Genomic DNA, 20,915 nt, shown 5'->3' on the forward strand with positions numbered 1-20,915 from the left:
AATGATCAAGTGCACAAACGTAACGATCATGCGTCATGGTCTTCCAAAAGTACACAAAGAGAGTGAATAAACGCAAATCGCAATCGTCTCCCTTAATAATTTATAGGTTTTTTCGACGTGGAAAACCGTCCACACGAGGGACCGCCAAGGAACCATTGTTTCCTAGCGTTCGACCAGCTTGATTGTGTTAATGAAAAATGGGAAAGAAGTAAAGTCAAGCCAATGGTTCTACATCGAAGGGTGCCGGCAACATTGGCTTCGCCGAAGAATAGCGGGGTGTAGCGGGAATTGAACGTGATCCAAAAGCGCTTATAAATGAATAACATCCATAAAGGATAAGATATCGAAGGATTATACCCATTATCATATATCTGCGACGGAATGCTTTTTTCTCTGCGCGTCACTGATATCCATATTTCTTTACAACTATCAGGTTTATCGATTATAAATATGTTTCAAATGTCAATGGTTTTATCGCGTAAGTACGTGCGCTGAATGTAACCTCAACGCAGTGACACATATATGTATATATATATGTAGATATAGTTAGTTGCCTGGTAAATAAATACAAACACGTAACACGTGCAAAAAGAAAGATAAACTAAGAACTTAAATGTAAATATTGTGTCAATTCATGATACGAAATTTTTTACAAAATGCATTTTATACGTGAAATATCTCTATTTAGATTCTACTTCTTTAATTATGTTCATAGAAATATGAATTCGTATAGATATTCGCAGTTTATTCATTTTGTACAAGATGTTAATACCAAAAACCGTGAAACATCTTGTATGTCGTAACATCTTTACTGTTTGTAACGTTATTTTCGCGTTATTATTGGACAAGAATTACAAAAAGAAACGCGTGTATTTAACTCCGTTATAAACTTCATTAAATAACTCAAAGAATGTAAAAATTTAGTTTAAAAATTGTATAAAATGAAAAATTATGCAATTAAATAAGTTTTAAATAGTTAAAAGACATTTTACCACATATAAGAATATACGCACGTATGTATATTGTATATACTAACAATGGTGCATGCTTATTATACAAAAATGCATTCGACTCACGATTAGATGCAAAGAACGTTGTCATCGATATTGTTATGATCCAAGGGAAGTCATCGATCAAATAGCAATCGTCAAATTTCATGGAAGAAGGTTGAAAGAAATCTGTAACAAAGCATAAAAAATAACTTTTTTCCTAAAGACGAAGAGTGTTAATTATTTGGAAAGTTTGAAATAATGAAAGATTGATCTCTATTAAATATAAGATTTTAATTAATGATAACGTTTAATTCAAGAGAATGAAAAGTTTAAACTCGTCGAAGTTTCGATCAGATTCTGTGTTTTAATTGTTAATAATTAATGTAAAATTCATGGAATGTAATTAAGCGAAGCACAAAATTTGAATTCTGTCTATAACCTCAATCTAATTCTTGTCTTTTTATCCAGCCACCGTGCTATAAGGTGGCCGACAACTAAACTAACGCGTGCACTGTCACGGATGCACAATTATAGGCAAAATTCACTGTAGTGGTACCGTTGGACAATCTTTTACGGATATGTATCTTGGAAAGGAAGCCCAATGGCGATTACATGTATAGGAAACGTATAAATACGTTTGCCTTTATTAAAATAAATCAAATGTTACCAAATCTCCATGAAAAGCTTTCAGATTCATCGTCAATCATCGTGACGTCTTCCCGGGTTTCACGGCGTCACTCTAGCACTCTTATACTTCGAAGTTCCCCTCGCAATCAAACAATAATCTGCACAAAAGAAGACCAAAACATTGAAATAGATGTATAAAAAGAACAAAAATTAAACAATGAAAAATGTCAAATTGCATCTTGAAAGTTCATTCACTATACAAGAACTGCCGAAAAATATAAGTAAGAGTGTCAGTCAGGTGATCCACAAAACGAAAAAGCATCGAATGTCAGACCTTATCATCTTGTACTTACAATTAGTCAATGATATGCAGAACATCTTGTATGTGCTTTCATAAATGTATAATATTGTAATATACTGCATATTGTTACTGCAAATAAAACAATTCCAATTAATTTCTTACGATTTGTTTTATACAAATACAACAGTGTACATATTATTATCGTTTGTAATTTATTTAATTATACCTCAGTTATACTGATATATCTTTTTCTTTTAAATTGTTTAAGTATTATGTTTTGATCGTATATTTTTATAAATAACTCTATGCAAAATGTGTTCTTACCTATTCATTTGGCCATCAATTTATCTTTTGAATAAATAACGTAACGTATATTTCTTAACTAACATAGAAAGAGTGCGTTACAGGTAATATAGAATTACAAACATCTTTCCGAAAATTATGTCCATTAAATAGTGATTATTTGTACGTATTTTTTTAAATATCCTTCTTTTTACTTACATGTTTTACATAATTACTAATTGTCATAATCTTCTTCGCCATATACACACACGCCGATGAACAAGGAAATTTAGCTTTAAAAACGTTTATTGTTTCGTTAATATTTTAAAATTTAATAATAGTTTGGTAACATTTGTTTCGTTTGGAATACTGGTAACATAGCAGCTGTTGGCTACACTGTTCACTGAAACAGCGATACTTCACTTAATACGCGACGTACACAGAAATTTCGTTTTATGGTGTCATCGATTCGTATTAAACATGTAACAGCAAGAAAGGTAAGATATGCTTTCAACATTAAATATTACTTTTTTTTTAAACAAACACGTTAAATATCTAAATTTTTTTGTAGGAGAAGAAAATCTCTCTATTTTGGCCGTATTCGGTAAAAGTAAATTGTCCCCAGGGGTGGGGTCTCCTGTCACTTAAAACCAAAGAAGTGAAAAGAGGTGAATGAGTTATGTCGATTTTGTAAAAAATAATATAATACAATCATGGCACGACCTATTGTACCTAGTCAACAAAAGTTAGCTGAGAAGCTAACTATTTTAAATGACAGAGGTATTGGGATGTTAACTCGCATTTATAACATAAAAAAGGCATGCGGTGATGCCAAATCAAAGCCTGGATTTCTTTCTGATAAAAGTTTAGAATCTTCTATCAAGACGATCGTCAGAAAGTTTCCTAATATCGATGTTAAGAGTTTGCAAACTATTACGAACCTTCGCAATGAGATTATTAAATCTTTATCTTTATATTATTATACCTTTGTTGATTTGCTTGATTTCAAAGACAATGTTTGCGAGCTTCTAACTACAATGGATGCTTGTGGTGTTCATATGGACATAACAATAAATTTTGACTTAACAAAAGGTTATTTGGATCTTGTTGTTACATACGTCAGTTTAATGATTCTTTTATCGCAAGTGGAAGATCGCAAAGCGGTATTAGGTTTATTTAACGCAGCTCATGAAATGGTACACAGTCAATCTGATCCTAGCTTTCCTCGCTTGGGTCAAATGATTATGGATTATGACGCTCCATTAAAAAAACTTTCAGAAGAATTTGTTCCTCATTCTAAATTATTAAAAACTGCTCTCACCTCATTGTGGCCTATTTATCCTGAGAGAAATTTATCCGCGGATACATGGAGAGCAGATCAAAAGCTCAGCCTTGTTGGAAGTCCTGGACAAATACTTAAAGCAGCAGCAACAGACACTATGTCTTGCGAAACTTTGAGCTTAGATAGAATAGAAAGATGGGTTATTTTAGGTTTCACATTGTGTCATTCGTTCTTAAATCAGGAACAGCCCGGTAAATTATGGACCACGGCTTTAGAATCTGGTTGGGTGTTAGCCTTGTTCAGAGATGAAGTTATTTATATACATCAATACATACAAACATTTTTTGAAAGTATAAAAGGGTATAGTAAACGGGTATCGGAAGTGAAAGAATGTTATAGTCAAGCGGTGCAAAAGGCTGGTTACAGACACAGGGAAAGAAGAAAATTCTTAAGGACAGCACTGAAAGAGCTGGGCTTAATTTTAACCGACCAACCTGGTCTCTTAGGACCAAAAGCGCTCTTAGTTTTGATGGGACTCTCTCACGCGAGGGATGAAATTTTATGGCTTTTGCGACATGGCGTTAATCCTCCGACACAAGGAAAAGGTAAAGGAAGGGGAGGCGAGGACCTAGTGGATCGTCAATTGCCAGAATTACTGTTCCACTGCGAAGAATTAAGAGCATTAGTGAAGAAATATTCCCAAGTACTTCAAAGGTATTACGTGCAATTTTTGTCTGGATTTGATGCACCTGCTTTAGATCAAATGATACAAAACCTTCCAGTTTGTCCAGAAGATGAAGGAGCGATTCTTAGTGATATGTGTTCAAAGATAGCTAGTCTAACAGTCAAACAAGTGGAAGATAACGAACTGTTTGATTTTCGTGCATTCCGATTGGATTGGTTCAGATTGCAGGCATATATGTCTATCGCAAAATGCAACATGAATTTAGCTGATAATAGAGAGTTAGCATCTTTTATGGATACTGTAATATTTCATACCAAGATGGTGGATAATTTGGATGAAATGCTAGTTGAAACATCCGATTTATCCATCTTCTGTTTCTACAGCAAAGTATTCGAAGATCAATTTCACATGTGTTTAGAATTTCCTGCTCAAAATAGATATATCGTTGCATTTCCTTTAATATGTAGTCATTTTCAAAGTTGTACGCACGAACTGTGTCCAGAAGAGCGTCATCATATTCGAGAACGAAGTTTATCCGTCGTTAATATGTTTTTAGACGAAATGGCCAAAGAAGCTAAAAATATTATTACGACTATCTGTGATGAGCAGTGTAACATGAGCGATAAGTTATTGCCAAAACACTGTGCATTATTAATCTCTCAGGTTGTAAATCGTAAGAAAAAAGATAAAAATAAGAAGAATATGTATGAAATTCATAAACCGGGTATAGAGAGTTACAGAAAAACCAGAGAAGAACTTACCACAATGGATAAACTTCACATGGCATTAACAGAGTTATGCTATGCCATTAATTACTGCCCTACTATCAATGTATGGGAATATACATTCGCGCCAAGAGAATACTTGCATCAACATTTAGAATCAAGATTTGCCAGAGCACTTGTTGGTATGGTAATGTACAATTCAGATACTAGTGAAATAGCTAAACCATCAGAATTATTTGTGAGCGTTAGATCTTACATGAATGTTCTTCAGACGGTTGAAAACTATGTGCATATAGATATTACACGTGTATTCAATAACGCACTTCTTCAACAAACTCAAGAATTAGATAGCCATGGTGATAAAACTATCGCTGCTTTATACACGCAATGGTATTCTGATGTTTTATTAAGGCGAGTTAGCGCCGGAAATATTTGTTATTCTAGCAATCAAAGAGCATTCGTTAGTTTATCCGTAGAGGGAGCAATACCTTTTAACGCAGAGGAATTTTCTGATATCAATGAATTGAGAGCATTAGCTGAACTAATTGGACCATACGGTATGAAGATGTTGAATGAAAATTTGATGTGGCACATAGCTAGTCAAGTGCAACAGCTAAAGAAATTAGTTGCTGGCAATAAAGATGTTCTTATTGCTTTGCGAACGAACTTTGATAAACCAGAAGTAATGAAAGAACAATTTAAAAGGTTGCAGCAGGTAGATAATGTGCTGCAACGAGTAACAATTATAGGCGTGATTCTAAGTTTCAGACAATTAGCCCAATCCGCATTGGTTGATGTCTTGGAAGAACGTATACCGTTCCTTTTAAGTTCGATTCTAGATTTCCGACATCATTTACCATCTGGTGATCCCATGCGTGTTGTTTCCGAAATGACTTCAGCCGCTGGTTTAACTTGCAAAGTTGATCCAACATTAACAGCAGCATTAAGAAGCCAAAAATCCGAAGTAGACGAAGACGAACATTTGCTCGTATGTTTGTTAATGGTTTTCGTCGCCGTTTCTATTCCGAAATTAGCTCGAAATGAGAATTCCTTTTATCGGGCGTCCCTAGAGGGTCATTCTAACAACATACATTGCATGGCAACTGCGATAAATAATATTTTTGGTGCATTATTTACCATCTGTGGACAAAATGACATAGAAGATCGAATGAAGGAATTCCTTGCGCTGGCATCATCCAGTTTGCTCAGACTAGGCCAAGAAGCAGACAAAGAGGCGATTAAAAATAGGGAATCGGTGTACCTTTTGTTGGACCAGATAGTTCAAGAATCACCATTTTTAACGATGGATCTGTTGGAAAGCTGCTTCCCATATGCACTAATACGTAACGCATATCACGATGTATACAAGCTCGAACATTCGCAGCCATAAAGTCATCGATAAAGAATGTGTTTTCAGCTTGCCACTCAGGGTCATTTTTTTTACGTCCATTACATTAAACATGGAATCAAAAGCATTTTCATCGACTCCGTTTAAAAACGGAAAGAAGAAGCGACGAACGTGGCAAAATATTCTATTTATAAAAGATATAGTTAGTAATATTTTGTTTATACTGCTTTAAATCGAATCGAATTCTCCAAATATATCGAATTCGATAAGTTTGTTTGGAAATGTATTTAAAATGTCCGAAAAGACAAATTTGCATTAATTTATTTAAAACAATGCATTTCGTATAGGGCAATACCATCACTTTCATATTTGATACCTGGCTTAGAATATTCGCTGACAAACGATACTACATCTTTTCAGTATTCTATTATACGTCATCTGTATGTAAGGAATGTTTTGTATTACAGGTGAATTATAAAATGCTATCTGTCTATGAATCGAAATATACACGTATCGTAAAATAGACACGTTAGAGACGTTCAATCTACATTTTCTAATGTACAATATTGTAACTTTTACAATAGTTTATAAAATAAATAAAAGTATCTACAAATTGTATTTATATGTATATGACGAAACCCTTTTGTTTTTATGTGGTTATTTTATAATAGCGAATAGCTAGAAAATAAACTTGAATATTTTAAAAATACTGTAAATTATACTGCGCTAATTTATAGAACTTGAAGTATTAATGAAATTACTTAGTCTTGCAAATCAAAGATATACATCTTTTTTGTCTCTCTAATATCGTTCTTTTCATTTGTCAAAGAAAATTTCCGATTTTCTTAATAATTTTTTAATCGATAAACATCGTCGCTCACACATACAATTTACGTTGAAAATTCAGATTTCCTAAATTATTGTATTGTTTATCGTCAATGAATATGACAGTGACGGAGGATATGGTAGAAAGTACAATTATATAAATGTAAAATGTATGCTTTATTTAGTTCTTTACAATGTTCTTGTTTTTCTTTTTTTTTTTTTTATAATCACATTAACATAACACAAATGATTTACAATCAGATTCCTTTTATTTATAGTATTCTTTAAAACACTCGCCACGTTCTAGACATTGGGAAAAAGAGAGAGTGGTGGTCTGAAGCAACGTTCAGGCGATTGGTCAGTATCATGCTTAATAAAACTTACATCAAAGTATCAATTGAAAACACAGAGCTTAAAACTGTTTGTATGAATTAAAAATGAAATAAAACACTACGGCACATAAAACATAAAGGCAACTTGGTGATTTTGTGATATCCAAGTAATACTTTCTACACGTAGAACGTATGAACTCTTGGTGAAACGAAACAACATATGTATGTATGTACTATTTTAGCTAAAATCATATCGGAACGGACATGAAAAATTTAACGTAGATGAAATTAATCTCGGATGCACGATGTTGATAGGTCACCACATTTTTGGATCGATAGAAAAAATATAATCTTCGATTTCTTTTTGTTTCTTCCTTACTAACATTATGTACAAGTGATAAAGTAGTGTGCATTTCGTCACGATGACACACGTCTGGATTAAGATAGCTACTTTAAAGATGCTGTTTTTTGCAGACATTCAAATTTTCTTTTAATCGAAGAATTTGCTCGTGCCCCACAAAAATTGTTTATCACATAATGTGCTGCAAGATGCACAATTACCGAATAATGATAATTAATAATAATAATAATAATAATAATAATAATAATAATAATAATAGTAATAATAATAATGATAATGATAGGACGCGATCTTAATCCAGACAGCGCAGATACGATTGAGCTTAAGCATACGTAGCAGAGACTCCTCGGAGACAAATGATGAATGAAAACATACTTTTGCTTTTTAATCGCTATAATTCTCTCGATACGGGCAAGCAACGTTTTTTGTCAACTAGACACTAGAATACTTGGTCCCATTCTACGCTCGTCTTAGGCTTCTCTTTTCGAAACAATGCCATTATTTCTCTTCCGTTTTCTTTTATTTTGATCTTGTATTCAGTCGTTTGAATCGTTTTTATGGCAGTGAAATGGAAGCAAGAATAATCATGAACGGTATTGAAACCGATGGATTCGCCTACGGATGAGTAGACGAATACGTCCTCTACGCATCGTGATTACTGATTAAACGGCAGTCGATACCTGACTTTTGGGGAAATCTCATAATCAGTCGCATCAAAAACAATAAATTATTGTTCCTTGCATTATCATAATATACGATAATTATATAAATATATACGATAAAAATGATGTTAACGTCACGTTAATTCGAATACATTTTCCCAAGTAGATTTATAGCGCGTTATCGCTTATACTTTGAAAAGTCGTTCGACCTTCTTTGCTACGCGTTACTACGAATGGCAGTAAGTTGTACTCATGGATTGCCATGAAACACTTGGAAATAACATAATTAACTTTTATGTTACGATCGGACGAGCGATTACAAATGGGACCAAACGGAATCCTGTTGCATCTATATGCAAGAAACTTCAAAACTGCTTAAATAATCTATCTCAAACGATCCAGTCCGGTCCACGTTGGATCGTCGTTAAAAAAGTCATTACCTTAAAAACCTAAGGGCTCGATTACACGCACATACAGGCATTCGTTCGTCATCCTTAAATTTCCGTCCCGATTACAAAATACAGGATAATATTTCGCTATAATACAGATTTGATATAAAAACAAGTATTTTTTTATATTCGCTTTACCATTTGTTATGGTTATATAATTATCGTTTATGTATATATAATATCAATATATGTACACAGTTTAACACTCTCTCTTTTATTCTTTCACGCCCATTCTCTTCCCATACCTTTCCTTCGCTCTTTTCTTCTTTCCCACTTTCGCACGTATCTCGCATCAGCTTTCGTATGATCCACATTTTTTTTAATCACATTGCGACTATTGTACATTTCCACACGATCCGCAAACTCGTATTTCCTGCGATTTGGCGGACACCTCCTTCTTTTATCTCTTCATCCCTGTTAATGTTCCTTCTGTCTTGCACGACTCTATGTTTAAAATCGTTAAGTTTCTGGATCATCGTCTAAACGAAATCTATGTCTTCGTAGCGTATAAACTATCTGTCGTAACGTTGAACGGTATCTAATGACATTTTTCATCACATGTAGAACGAGAAGAAATAGGAGACACATTTCCTTATGAAAATATTGCGCTAAGCCTAACGATGTTCGATCAAAAACATTGGACAAAAGAAAAACCCTAGGTTACGATATTAATAAATCGTTATTATATCGCTATTGATAGTGATAGTAAATATCTGCACATTCGATTATTGCCTCGAATAGAAACACATGGAACAAATTGGACAAAATTTGCGCAAGAAGGTTCGACGAGGGACGAGTAAAAAAATTCAGTCAATCACGTATAACATTTTGGCGTTTCGAGAAAGGAAGTGTATATATCGCGTACAATTTAGTACGATTCGCCGTTGGACACGTGCGAATTTTGTTTGTGTGGCATACGAGTATGCAGCAGTGCACAAATGAGCCCATGTATATTAAAACACGTCTATATCTCAAAAGGAGGGCTCGTCTTTGGTCCGCGTTTACGGTACAGCCCTCTATAATTGTAAGTTAAAAACCATATTTAAATACAACTTATAACATTCGCGATAGCGAAGATAAATTATCATTTGCAATAGATAACTAATTAATAATAGTAATAGCCATAATAGTAATAATAATAATAATAATAATAATAATAATTAATAGTAATAATATCGTTAATAATCAGCATAATTATAATAGAACCGATATTATTCGATATCATTTTCAGCAGAATGGTCGTTAATGAAATATAACTATAAAAATTTGTTTCTTGATACTTTTCTCCCATGTTCATAGTCTCTCGTAACTTTGCTCGTTTCAATTGGCTAATAAAAATTAGTATAAGAATATTACATATCGTTAATTATTATACTACAATGGTAGAGATCAAGTGAATGACCTGCAATAGTTTGGTAATGGTAAACGCGCTCTTTCGCTGCGGAAAGCGGTGGTATAATCACAAAGACTTTTAGATTTAAATAAAATAATATCCTTATAGGCTATAACTTATGTATAAATGCATTAAAAAGGAAATCGTATTTAAACATTTTGGCATTGCTTATTAATTATCTTTACCTATATTTGTATAAAAAACACTAGTAATTAAAAGCTTAACTTTGAACAAAGAACATGCAGTTGGAAGAACATTGAAATAAAAAAAAAAAAAAGAAAAGAGTCTGTCTTTTAAAATAGTACTATAATAGAACAATGTACATAATAATCGCGTACAAGAGTTAAAAGGCACAAGGTACGTTCAATGGGAGCTTTTCAAAAATTACGGTTATCATCCTAACACTTATTCCAAATATATATTGTCGTCTCCGTTATCCCTTTGAACTTCCCTTCTTCTTCTAACCAACAGTCTCCATGTATGTATAAAAGTATGCTTTCCGGAGCGAAAAACACGCAAAAATTCGACTTCATCGAGAAATCGAGGCATAAACGCTACTATGCAATCTTGGCCATAAATGTTTTTTACATCGAACGACAAAAATACGTTGCGTTCAATATTACTCAATATTGCTGTGCGAATCCAGCGTTGTCCACAGAAATAAATTTCCACGACTTCGATCTGTACATTGATATCAAAGAATTTCGCGGACAAAGAGATTTATCGAGAGCCTTGTAATTTTGATCGAGACACGAAAAATATTGAATGGCAACACGGAGGAATCAGCAGGAAACATTTATTAGGTGAAGTAAAAAGTTCTGAGCGCTTTTTCGCTTTATTTCGACGATGAAATTAACATAGTCAAGATTATTCGATTTAGATTAAATATGCGCCGTTTTGTTCGATTACTTTTGTCCATTTTGAAGGCAATTTCATAATTCCGCGGTTGAAGAAGTCCTCGTCCCTATTGGTAAAAAACTTGACCAGCTCATTTTCACAAGCCTCTCTTGAGGCCAGTTTTGTACCATCAAGAAAATTTTGCAAAAACTTAAAAAGGTGATAATCGCTTGGTGCCAGGTCTGGACTGTACGGCGGATGCGATAGAACCTCCCAGCCAAGCTCTCGGAGCTTCTGACGCGTCGTTAAAGATGTGTGCGGCCTGGCGTTGTCTTGATGGAACACAACACCTTTCCTATTGGCCAATTCTGGCCGCTTCTGGTCGATCGCCTGCTTCAGTCTGGTCAGTTGTTGACAATAGAGGTCCGAATTAAGTGTTTGCCCCGATGGGAGCAGCTCATAATGGATGATTCCCTTCCAATCCCACCAAACACACAATACAACCTTCTTGGCCGTTAATCCACGCTTGGCGATCGTTTGGGCCGGCCCACCGCGATTGGACCACGATCTTTTTCGGCTGTTGTTCTCGTATGTGACCCATTTTTCATCGCCAGTCACCATCCGCTTCAAAAATGGGTCGATTTCGTTACGTCTCAACAAAGAATCGCAGGCATCAATTCGGTCCAAAAGGTTCTTTTGCGTCAATTCATGTGGCACCCATACGTCGAGCTTCTTCTTGAGACCAGCCTTATGCAAATGGTTCCAAACGGTTTTCTGGCTAATCTTCAGTTCCTGGGCAATGGAATAAGTGCTCACATGCCGGTCCGACTCGACGATTTCCATGATTTTATCCACATTTTCGACGATTGGCCTACCAGAGCGTGCCTCATCTTCGACGTCCATATTACCAGAACGGAATCGTTGGAACCACCGCTTTGCTGTTGCATTCGATACTGTACTGGGTCCATAAACAGCACAAATTTTTTTGGCCGCCTGCTCCGCCTTTTCACCTTGGTCGTAGTGGTACTGAAGAATGTATCGAATTTTCTCTTTTTTTATCTCCATTTTCGAACGCTGTAACACACAACTGGCTTCACCGAACACAAAACTGACAAAGAACCTTTTTGATGCGTAATATCACCTTGAAATCGGTGTATACTATGACTCGATGCGATGTGCACATCGTGAGATATGGCTCACTAAAGACATCTAGCGAAAAACGCTCAGAACTTTTTACTTAACCTAATAAAAGACGAATTACAGAGAATCGCATAATATTAGTCTCTTAACGATTTCTCAGTGTACGTCCAACCATCACGTCCAACGGCATCGTTCGTTTTGTTTTCGCAACGTCGATGTCCTCGTACGTTTGCCGATGAAAATCAGCTCGACAAAAGCTTAATGTCAAACGAGAAGTCTCGATATATCACCACCATTGATTATATAATACACTTGTTCAATTTACAATTTCCGAACCAGTTCCCTCGCGCGCGAGTTACTTGAAACGAAATAAAAACGTAGATCGGCGGTCGTCGGAACTTTCAAATGCTTTCGATCGCCCTCTATATTCTTCCATTGATTCCGTCGATCTCGATTACGAGAGATATCGTATGTTGAGTGAATCGGCTCGTTTCACAGTTTGGCATTAAACAAGAGAACAATTTACGGTGCAACGTTGAGACCGTCTCTCGTCCGTGATAGTTCTCTAAGGTCGTCACACCTTGTTGTGATGCCTCATCTCGTAGGCTGAGGCCCGCCCCCCTCCCCCGGAGCCCGAATAGGCGCCGGCGTACAGTTCTGGATGATTGGACCGGCCGTAGTTGGGTGCTGCGCTGCTACTGGGTGGCGCACTAGCTGTGGGAACCGAGCGATAGCCTGCTTAAAGTTTACAAAAGTATTCGATCGTGAAAAGATATGTCGAAGCCAACTAAACAACGAATGTACCGAGATAATAAGTTAGTCATTATTGCTACAACCACTTGGCTCGTTAGAAAAAATGACAAAATTTATCATGCACTTCATTTTTTCAATTACCAGCAAGATGATACTTCTAGCAAGTTCCACTAATCATACAAAAGCCATATTTCGCAAAAATACTATCGAAATTAATACGAATGATGCGTAAGCGGAGTAGATACCGATACTAAATTTTACTTTGATATTAACGATCGAATGAAAGTTCTACCCGATGGCTTTCGTCGAATGGTTATGAAAGAGAGACTACCAGGAGCAAATACAAGAATTCACAGTGACATGGTGATATGGAAAATGACTCGTTCATCGTAGAACATCGTAGCCATCTATCGTGATTTTCCTATCGCGATTCTATTCGTGAATTTGCTCCTACCAAGGGTATAAAGTATAGGCCCCAGCTCACCTCTGTAGGTCATAGAACGATAGTATCAGGTAGTGATGCGCGTCAATCAATGCGAGGAAGATGCAAACAGGAAAAAACATTGATGTAGTTGCAGATCACACAGGGACAGATACATAACGGCAAGCTTCTTAGCTTGAGTTTAATCCATATTTTACCAGGTAATAAACAAACATACGGTACGTATTAGAACGAGCAACATTTATTAGGATCAAACTCGAGCAACGATAGCTGCATTAAAAAGCGATCGAAATTATCACGTGGATTTACCTTTGGGATAATATTGGGCACCTCTACCCTCTCCATAGCCGTGAGAGGGGCCCCGAGTAGCACCATGGCCCCCTTGATTTTGTCTAGGAGGTATACTTCTGGGACCGGCTCCACCTCCGCCATGTGGATGTCGCTACAAAAAAACATAATTGCGCCATTTTTTATTTTAAAGAATGCGAAAACTACTTATGTTTGATCATTTACGTTATATTTTATTATTCTTATATACGACATACCATTCTTCTCAGAGTATTCATCGGTCTTCTTAATGTATCGCTAATACGTCTCGCTGGTGGTTTCTTAGGATTACTCGAAGGAGTATGAACGGCACAGCACTTGATGAACAAACCCATGAAAATAATAAAGGCTATTCCCATTAATAGTACTGCCCACCAGAATTCCTAAGATAGAAAACGTTTGATATTACATCGGTATAATCTCGCATGATGTAAAGTGATGTAAAGTCCAGCGTATAGATGAAATTCATACTTACAGTTATCCATTGTGCTACTGTACGTAACGTGTCCTTATTGAATAAAAGATTCTTCAGTCTGGCTAATGGTCCTTCCGCGTCAACCGCTCTACACTTCAAAAATACATCACAATATCCCTAGAAGGAGCGTTCTGTCGCTATTAAAAGCTCTAAACATAAATAGTAAATTTATAAAGTAATATATAATATTAGGTTTTTACTTGAAAGTTATCACAAGGTGATCCAGGCCGGAGGCTAATTCCACCTTCAGGCAGACCAACAACGTGCGCAAATTCGCTGGTACTACGGCAGGTCGATGGATCGGTTCCATTTTGACAAGCCAATTCGCACAATTTACGTTTATCGATATTTGGAATTACGTTACTAGTCAAAAAGCACTCGGTCAGGTTCCACTCTAGGCAAATCGATCCTGTACACTCGCCATTGATGCACAACTGCGAACAAATTTTCGGGACGTAATTTCCAAAATATCTGTATGCATCGTTCTACGTAAAAATCTCGTCAAATTTGAAAGCTTCCTTTACCTGAGTTCCCTCGTTACATCTAGTTTTGTTAGCCCTTGGCAATGGCGGAGGACACTCGGAGGATCGTCCATTACAAGTCGAATTGTAACTACAATCCGATTCCGCTTTGCATTGAACATTTTTAGAGAGAGGAACGAACTGGCACGATTCGCTGGAACAGCAAGGCCCTTGACTGGGACTGTAAGAAAGGGACTCGTGAGATTCCCGATTACGCAAGTCGGACGATGCATTCTGTGTCGCAAATTTCTTTCCGAAATGTAGCTTCGAGTACACCGAGTGAGAAACATATGTACCTGCATTGCGTTCCGGACTTCCTGGTGCAACCTTTCGCCGTCTCATTTTTTATCTTATCCAATTCCGATACTTGTCTCGGATAGCAACATTTATCCACGCATTCGTCGTCATCGTACCCGCAATCGCATTCTTCTCCGGCTTCGACGATCTTATTCCCACAGAATGCACCAGCAGAAGCTGCGTATAAACGAATTAAATGAAATAAGATTCACCTTTCGATCCAGATAAGCATACTTTATATCCCTTAACACTTCCTTAACTACACACATACGCGCGCGCAAGCATGCACGCACGCACACATACCGGTGAAACAATTTCTTTTCTTGTTGTCTTCGATGGCGTCTAAAACGTTGCTGATATTACCGATACTGCATTTCGAAAATTTACTATTATTAGGTCGGTCGCCGCTCGTCGCTGACGCAAACATAATATAATTTCCGTGCAATCCACCAGGTCTGCATTCCGGTGGAAAATCGTGCTGCAAAGAAAGCGCGATTAAATGCTGGGTTAGGGTGAAACGAAATGCTGCGAAAACAAACGATTACAATAACAATGTAACGATAAATCCTCCAATGTTCCACTATAAATCCTTACAGGTGATCCGAAATTATGTCCTATCTCGTGGGCCAATGTCAGCTGTGACACCTTCGGTGGTACTCTGCTGTTATAATTAACAAACGTGATGATTCCGGTATTCAAAGATCTCTTGGTGGATTGATACATTCCCCCGACAGTTTCCGTGTATGTTTTGTATCTTTCGCAAATGCCGCCGGATGCACCGGACGCCGAGGCTACCCAAGCAAGACCAAGCGTGCCGCCAGTAAAATCTCTGTTAATAATTTAGACCAGTGATATAAATCTTCTTGATACCTATATTTTCAAATAGTTGGCTCTTTTCGTACCTATATGTGAACACATAGGCGAGGCAAAAATCTTCGTGGTTGCCGAGCGAATGCAAATTTAAAAAGTTGCTAACGTCGATGTTCTCCATGCAGAACGGGTTTGGCTCGCCATACGTTTGTTGGGGCGTGCAAGCTGTATCGTCATCGATCTATCGCGAACAGAATAATCGTATTTAACGTTCAACGCGTGACAGATGGTATATTCGCGGCGCGTAGAAATTATCCAACGATGTAGTCACCTTTATCCGTTGCACCTCGAATTTAATATTCCTATGTTTGATTCTGCCGTCAAATCTGGTGTCTCTATAGATGTAATTCACAGCGGTAACGTGGTGCGCGATCAGAGACAGTATTTCCTCTCTGGTCTTCTCCGCGTCATGATGTAACTGAAAGTGCAGTCGAAAAGTCAAATATTTTTGTAATTTTTACAAAGATAGCACGGCAAAGAACGTCCGACCGAAGAAAATGCAGAAATGGAAATGTTCTATCGGGCCAAGGACACCGGAATGCCGGCACGTCTAGTTTAGAAGAAAATGCGAAATGAAATTACGCCATCTCCCATTGCTAAGAAATAGTCGTACGAATGCGACTAGAACCGGGGAATTGTATGCATTCGGAGTTATTACGTTTTCGTGGTAAATTTTATTTCGCTATATAGTAAAAAAGACGGCCCATCTACTTCGGATTATCTTTCTCCTTTCAAGATCGAAACCACGTTAAAATACACTTAAAGGAAAAAACGTAGTTTCGCGTGTATTCCAAATTTACCTGTTCCGATATATGTCTCCATATGAGCGGATCGGTTTGAATAAAAAGAGAACAAGTGTTTTTGTTATCCTCCTTCGGCCTGGTTGCCCTCCGTGTTCTTCGATGACTAGGTTCGTTAGCTTCTCTCGAATATTTGTGACCCGGTGATTCTTGATCACCGTTCCACGGTTTCACCCGAGACTTGAATATCTTCTCGTTTTTACTCGTGGTTACCGGACGAGAAACGTCCGGTATGGCAGAATTTTGAACTCTGTCCATCCACTCCACCACATCATCGGTGATACCACAACCGCCGGATTCACCTACGAATAACAGTAAAACGTTAATTCTATTCGCTACGCTAATAATCAATACTTTAGAGAACAGACTTTCGAAATGAGGAGATACATACTACGTATATACTTAAACTCGTTGTTTCACCACGTTATACAGCGTTTGATAATTATACGCTAAAGACTTATACGTCCACGAATAGATTTCCTACAGGGGAAAAAAAAAAAAAAAGATTACGCGTATCGCGTCCAAGTTGATCGTGATGCGACCGTGAAAGATACAAAAGATTAAACATAGTCCGACTATTCGCAATGGAATCTTGGGATCGTTAAAGTCTTGAACTAGAGTCGTTGCCAAGAACTAACAATACTACTAACGAAACGTCCACGGGGTTCGAGGCAATTCAAATCTCTCAGCGTTCGTGCTTTCGATGGAAAGTAACTACGGGGGAAAAGCTGGATCCGTTGAAGCGTAGAAGGGTTGTTCCCCGAGACATTTCGACGAAACTCGAACATTCGATACACACGTATAGGTACTGTAGGAACGTAAGAAATGGAAGCGGACACGAGCACGCGTCTCGTTGTTTTCATCTTGCGAGGGAAGTTTATAACGCGTCGCAGCGGAAGCGCCGATGCGCAGTTTAATTATTCGCGTAATTTCGAAATGCAGGGAGCTGTGTCTGTAAAGCGGATGCACGGACATAATGCGCCATGTAATGGCAAACTCTAACCGCTTCCCCTTGGGTGTCATATCATCCGTAACGGCGATGCTATTATTTTGAGGACGTGGTCACCCACCTACGTATGGGTGTGAAATCACACTTCCTCTTTCATCGTCCACCGACCGACACGGCACGGCGTAGCGCGACGTAGCATACCAACCAGACGACCGGTCGAGCAAACCTAGCAGAACGGCGAGCGAGCAGAGGCGTACACGCGACATTCTATCGCGTTTTTTACGAGTCGAGATTTTCATAATTTAGCTTTAAAGGCCCAGCTTCGACGATCCTTTACTTTGCCGTTTAGCGCGTTCGTCGTGTGATTCTCGCAGGTTACGACTGTCCACATATCACGCGTATCTACCGAAATTCTAACGTAACTCGAAAACGTAGCTAGAAAGTTATTCTATTTTTCAGGAATAAATGTTTTCTTAAAATTTGTAATTTGTCGTTTGATAGCTCAAGGTGTAAATCATTTGTACGGTATCGATTATTCCACTTTAACCGTATCAGGGGCGAAAAAGATCAACAAATTTGACAAGGATCTATCAAAAAAAAAGCGATTAACGATAACGATACCGATCGTAATCTGCCCTTAGGAACAATATAAAATTAAACAACGTGTAACGCGTACGCCGTTATAATCCAAGCGATAGTCGATTATAATAACTCGTGCAACCAAATTCGAGTGTCCCTGCATCGATAACATTGTATTAATCCTATTGCTAACGAGATGCTAACGGATGCTCGTGATCGGAGAGATGAAAGCGCGGCAATATTTGTAGCCAGTTAATACCTGATATTATGGTCGAGCATAACGGTAACCGATCAGGATCGCCGTTGCGTGCCTCCGTCCAAATTCTCTTTCTACCTTTTACAATCGAATCGTAGAGCACAAGTATCGCGTAATAAGAACAGGCTGATATCGTTGGTCTTGCTATCCAGGATAATTGCAGTGGCCGCGGCTGGTTTTATCGGCGGGTTAACCGTGAGCCACGAGCTTTAATGACTTGGCGTTTCGATGTCACGATGTTGGCCAGCTTTGTCGATATCACCTACGCGGTAGCGTTAATTCGTATCAGCGTTATACGCTCCCCAATCTCCAACAGGGGACCTTTCGCTTTTACTCTTCGCCAAAGACTAACAAAGGAAACTTGACAGATTGGCTCGTGATTTACATCGACGCGTCGCACGACCTGATCGATGCGAGTAATAATCGAATCGCGAAGATAAACTCATCGACGACGATGAAAAATATAAAAGATACGGAAAAGTATTTCGTACAAAAATTTGTAGGACGGTCCTGAAAAGCTTGGGCAAAGGTCGTATTAAGATTTTTAAAGGGTACGTGTCTTTGTAGCCGTAATAACGCGCGGTAATTTAATAACGATACTTGGGAAGGAAAGTGAATGGCGCAAGGGAACTCGCCGGTCCTTAATTTTGCAGATTCATAACGGCACGCACACTGCTACTCGCGTCTATCCCGCACGGAAACAGGCAAGATGGCGGGTGTTCTCGTCCGCGAAGCGCAATATACGCGAGAAGCACGATAAATATTATACACGAAACGGCAACTGTTTATTCAAGCGCCGGTTATTTGCATAAAAGCTGTAAACACGCTGGAGATGGTCAGACCGGGGTGAAATCTGCACGCGTATATCTATAGAAATGGAACGGGGCTGAGCTGTGTTCTCGGCGATGTCTAATTCGAACTCGGCCAACACCTTCCACCCTTGTTTCTCTCGTACCGGTATATGCACCCGAATAGACCACTTTCTTCCGTAATGATATCACGAATAGCGCGAGGAATTCACCCTATCAACCTGCTCGCTGGAGACCGTACCTTTATATGGAACGCGTAATCTCTCTGTATGGCCGTACACTGGTTTCAAACTGGAATAGACTACTTCGAACAGGTTCGAACATGTAGCCAGTTACCAAAATGTTCGGTAATAACGACCCTCTTTTAAAACAACGAGCATTTCCGCCAAGTAATCCGACTAGTGTTATCGAAATAAGCGAGAAGGAGGCGTGGTGAGAGCGAGCGAGTTTAAAAAACGACAACCGAGAAGGCAACGTCGTCGACGCATCTTTTCCAGGGTCAAATGGACCAGAAGCTCGATTCGGCGTTCTCGATCAAGCTGTACGCGCACGTCGTTAAGCGCTTTGACTCGATGAGACCTTCGGGTTCAGCCTGCTAGCTACGCGCTACTTGTTTGAATTTGACTCTCTAACTAGCGTGCGCGACGCGTGTCTGCGTGCGCCTCTATTCACGAACGCGCAATTCAGAGTCGGCTACGCAGACCAGCGTGTGTCGTTAAGGCGATTCGCTTAAAAACTGTACACGGCTGGGTGCTCCTTTAAGGATGGCTCGTAACGCCGACTGTTTAGTCCGTCGGTTCGAGAAAGGGAGAAACCTGTGTACGTCGCGTGGTAAAGGGGTGCTGTCCGTCCAAGTGTGTAAACGCAGGGTCGCGTGGCGCCGTTGCGAATATGTATGCATTCGCGTCGACGCGACCTGTCCGTCGGATCTATAGAGGCGGTACGCGCTCTATGTTTAGAGCCACGGAGAAGAGGCGCCGTGCTTTTCTATCGCCGAACCTTTCTTCCGCATTCTACTCGCGGCTACCCGGCTTTTGTCAACCGCCGCAACACGTCATTTCTTCCTAACGAAATTTCTACGCGCGACTCTCCGTTTATCTCTGTCTATCTTATCTATCTTTGTACGACGTAAGTGGGTAAATAAAATCGATCGAAAGAACCAACAAGTAGATATTACGATCTCGTTCAGGTATTATAGCGTAAGGAAGTTGTTTAAAATCACTTAACACGATATTGACATTTAGTATTTTAGAACGGAATATAAGTGGAAATAAAGCTTCGGATAAAAATAAATCTTTCTACTTTCGAGTACCGAGTATCGAGTAGATTGTTAGAAGTCAACCGGATTTCGCAGGAAACAAAGTTGCATTCTGATATACGTACATAGACGCACGTTCGAACGGATATATCTATGACGGAAAAATTTGTGCAAAGAATTGACTAGTTGTGACTTATTCTCAACGCTGATAAGAACAAGCGACACGGCAATACGATTAAAGACGAAAGCGCTATCACGCTGATATTTCAAACGGCGCTCGATCGCTCTCACGGAATAACAAAGTAAATAAATTTGCTGCAGAAACAAGTCGTATCAGA

General features: G+C 38.4%; 2 protein-coding genes across 4 annotated transcripts in view; one reads left to right on the forward strand and one right to left on the reverse strand.

Moving 5' to 3' along the window:
• Nucleotides 1–2,582: 2,582 nt before the first annotated feature.
• On the forward strand, nucleotides 2,583–6,860 carry LOC117208928 (membrane-associated protein Hem). The gene is made up of 2 exons (XM_033450456.1): nucleotides 2,583–2,699; nucleotides 2,774–6,860. The coding sequence occupies exon 2, from the start codon at nucleotides 2,916–2,918 to the stop codon at nucleotides 6,282–6,284; it is 3,369 nt and encodes a 1,122-aa protein (XP_033306347.1). The 5' UTR covers nucleotides 2,583–2,699; nucleotides 2,774–2,915; the 3' UTR covers nucleotides 6,285–6,860.
• A 5,785-nt stretch (nucleotides 6,861–12,645) lies between these two features.
• The window catches only part of LOC117208929 (disintegrin and metalloproteinase domain-containing protein 10), a 77,820-nt gene continuing 69,550 nt past the window's right edge, over nucleotides 12,646–20,915 (reverse strand). Inside the window, exons 4-15 of one of the 3 annotated variants that reach the window (XM_033450459.1) lie at nucleotides 16,727–17,028; nucleotides 16,198–16,344; nucleotides 15,959–16,107; nucleotides 15,651–15,885; nucleotides 15,360–15,534; nucleotides 15,056–15,233; nucleotides 14,763–14,940; nucleotides 14,439–14,672; nucleotides 14,239–14,355; nucleotides 13,982–14,146; nucleotides 13,746–13,878; nucleotides 12,646–12,955 (exon numbers count right to left, since the gene is read on the reverse strand). In XM_033450459.1, coding sequence (XP_033306350.1) covers nucleotides 12,816–12,955; nucleotides 13,746–13,878; nucleotides 13,982–14,146; nucleotides 14,239–14,355; nucleotides 14,439–14,672; nucleotides 14,763–14,940; nucleotides 15,056–15,233; nucleotides 15,360–15,534; nucleotides 15,651–15,885; nucleotides 15,959–16,107; nucleotides 16,198–16,344; nucleotides 16,727–17,028 — 2,153 coding nt within the window. In that variant the 3' untranslated portion in view covers nucleotides 12,646–12,815. Of the gene's footprint in view, nucleotides 12,980–13,745; nucleotides 13,879–13,981; nucleotides 14,147–14,238; nucleotides 14,356–14,438; nucleotides 14,673–14,762; nucleotides 14,941–15,055; nucleotides 15,234–15,359; nucleotides 15,535–15,650; nucleotides 15,886–15,958; nucleotides 16,108–16,197; nucleotides 16,345–16,726; nucleotides 17,029–20,915 lie in introns of all 3 variants that reach the window. The other 2 variants (XM_033450458.1, XM_033450457.1) reach the window with 2 other exon arrangements.

Source organism: Bombus bifarius, unplaced genomic scaffold (genome assembly GCF_011952205.1).
Source record: "Bombus bifarius isolate JDL3187 unplaced genomic scaffold, Bbif_JDL3187 scf7180000008163, whole genome shotgun sequence".
In the NCBI taxonomy this organism is placed as follows: Eukaryota; Metazoa; Arthropoda; class Insecta; order Hymenoptera; family Apidae; genus Bombus; species Bombus bifarius.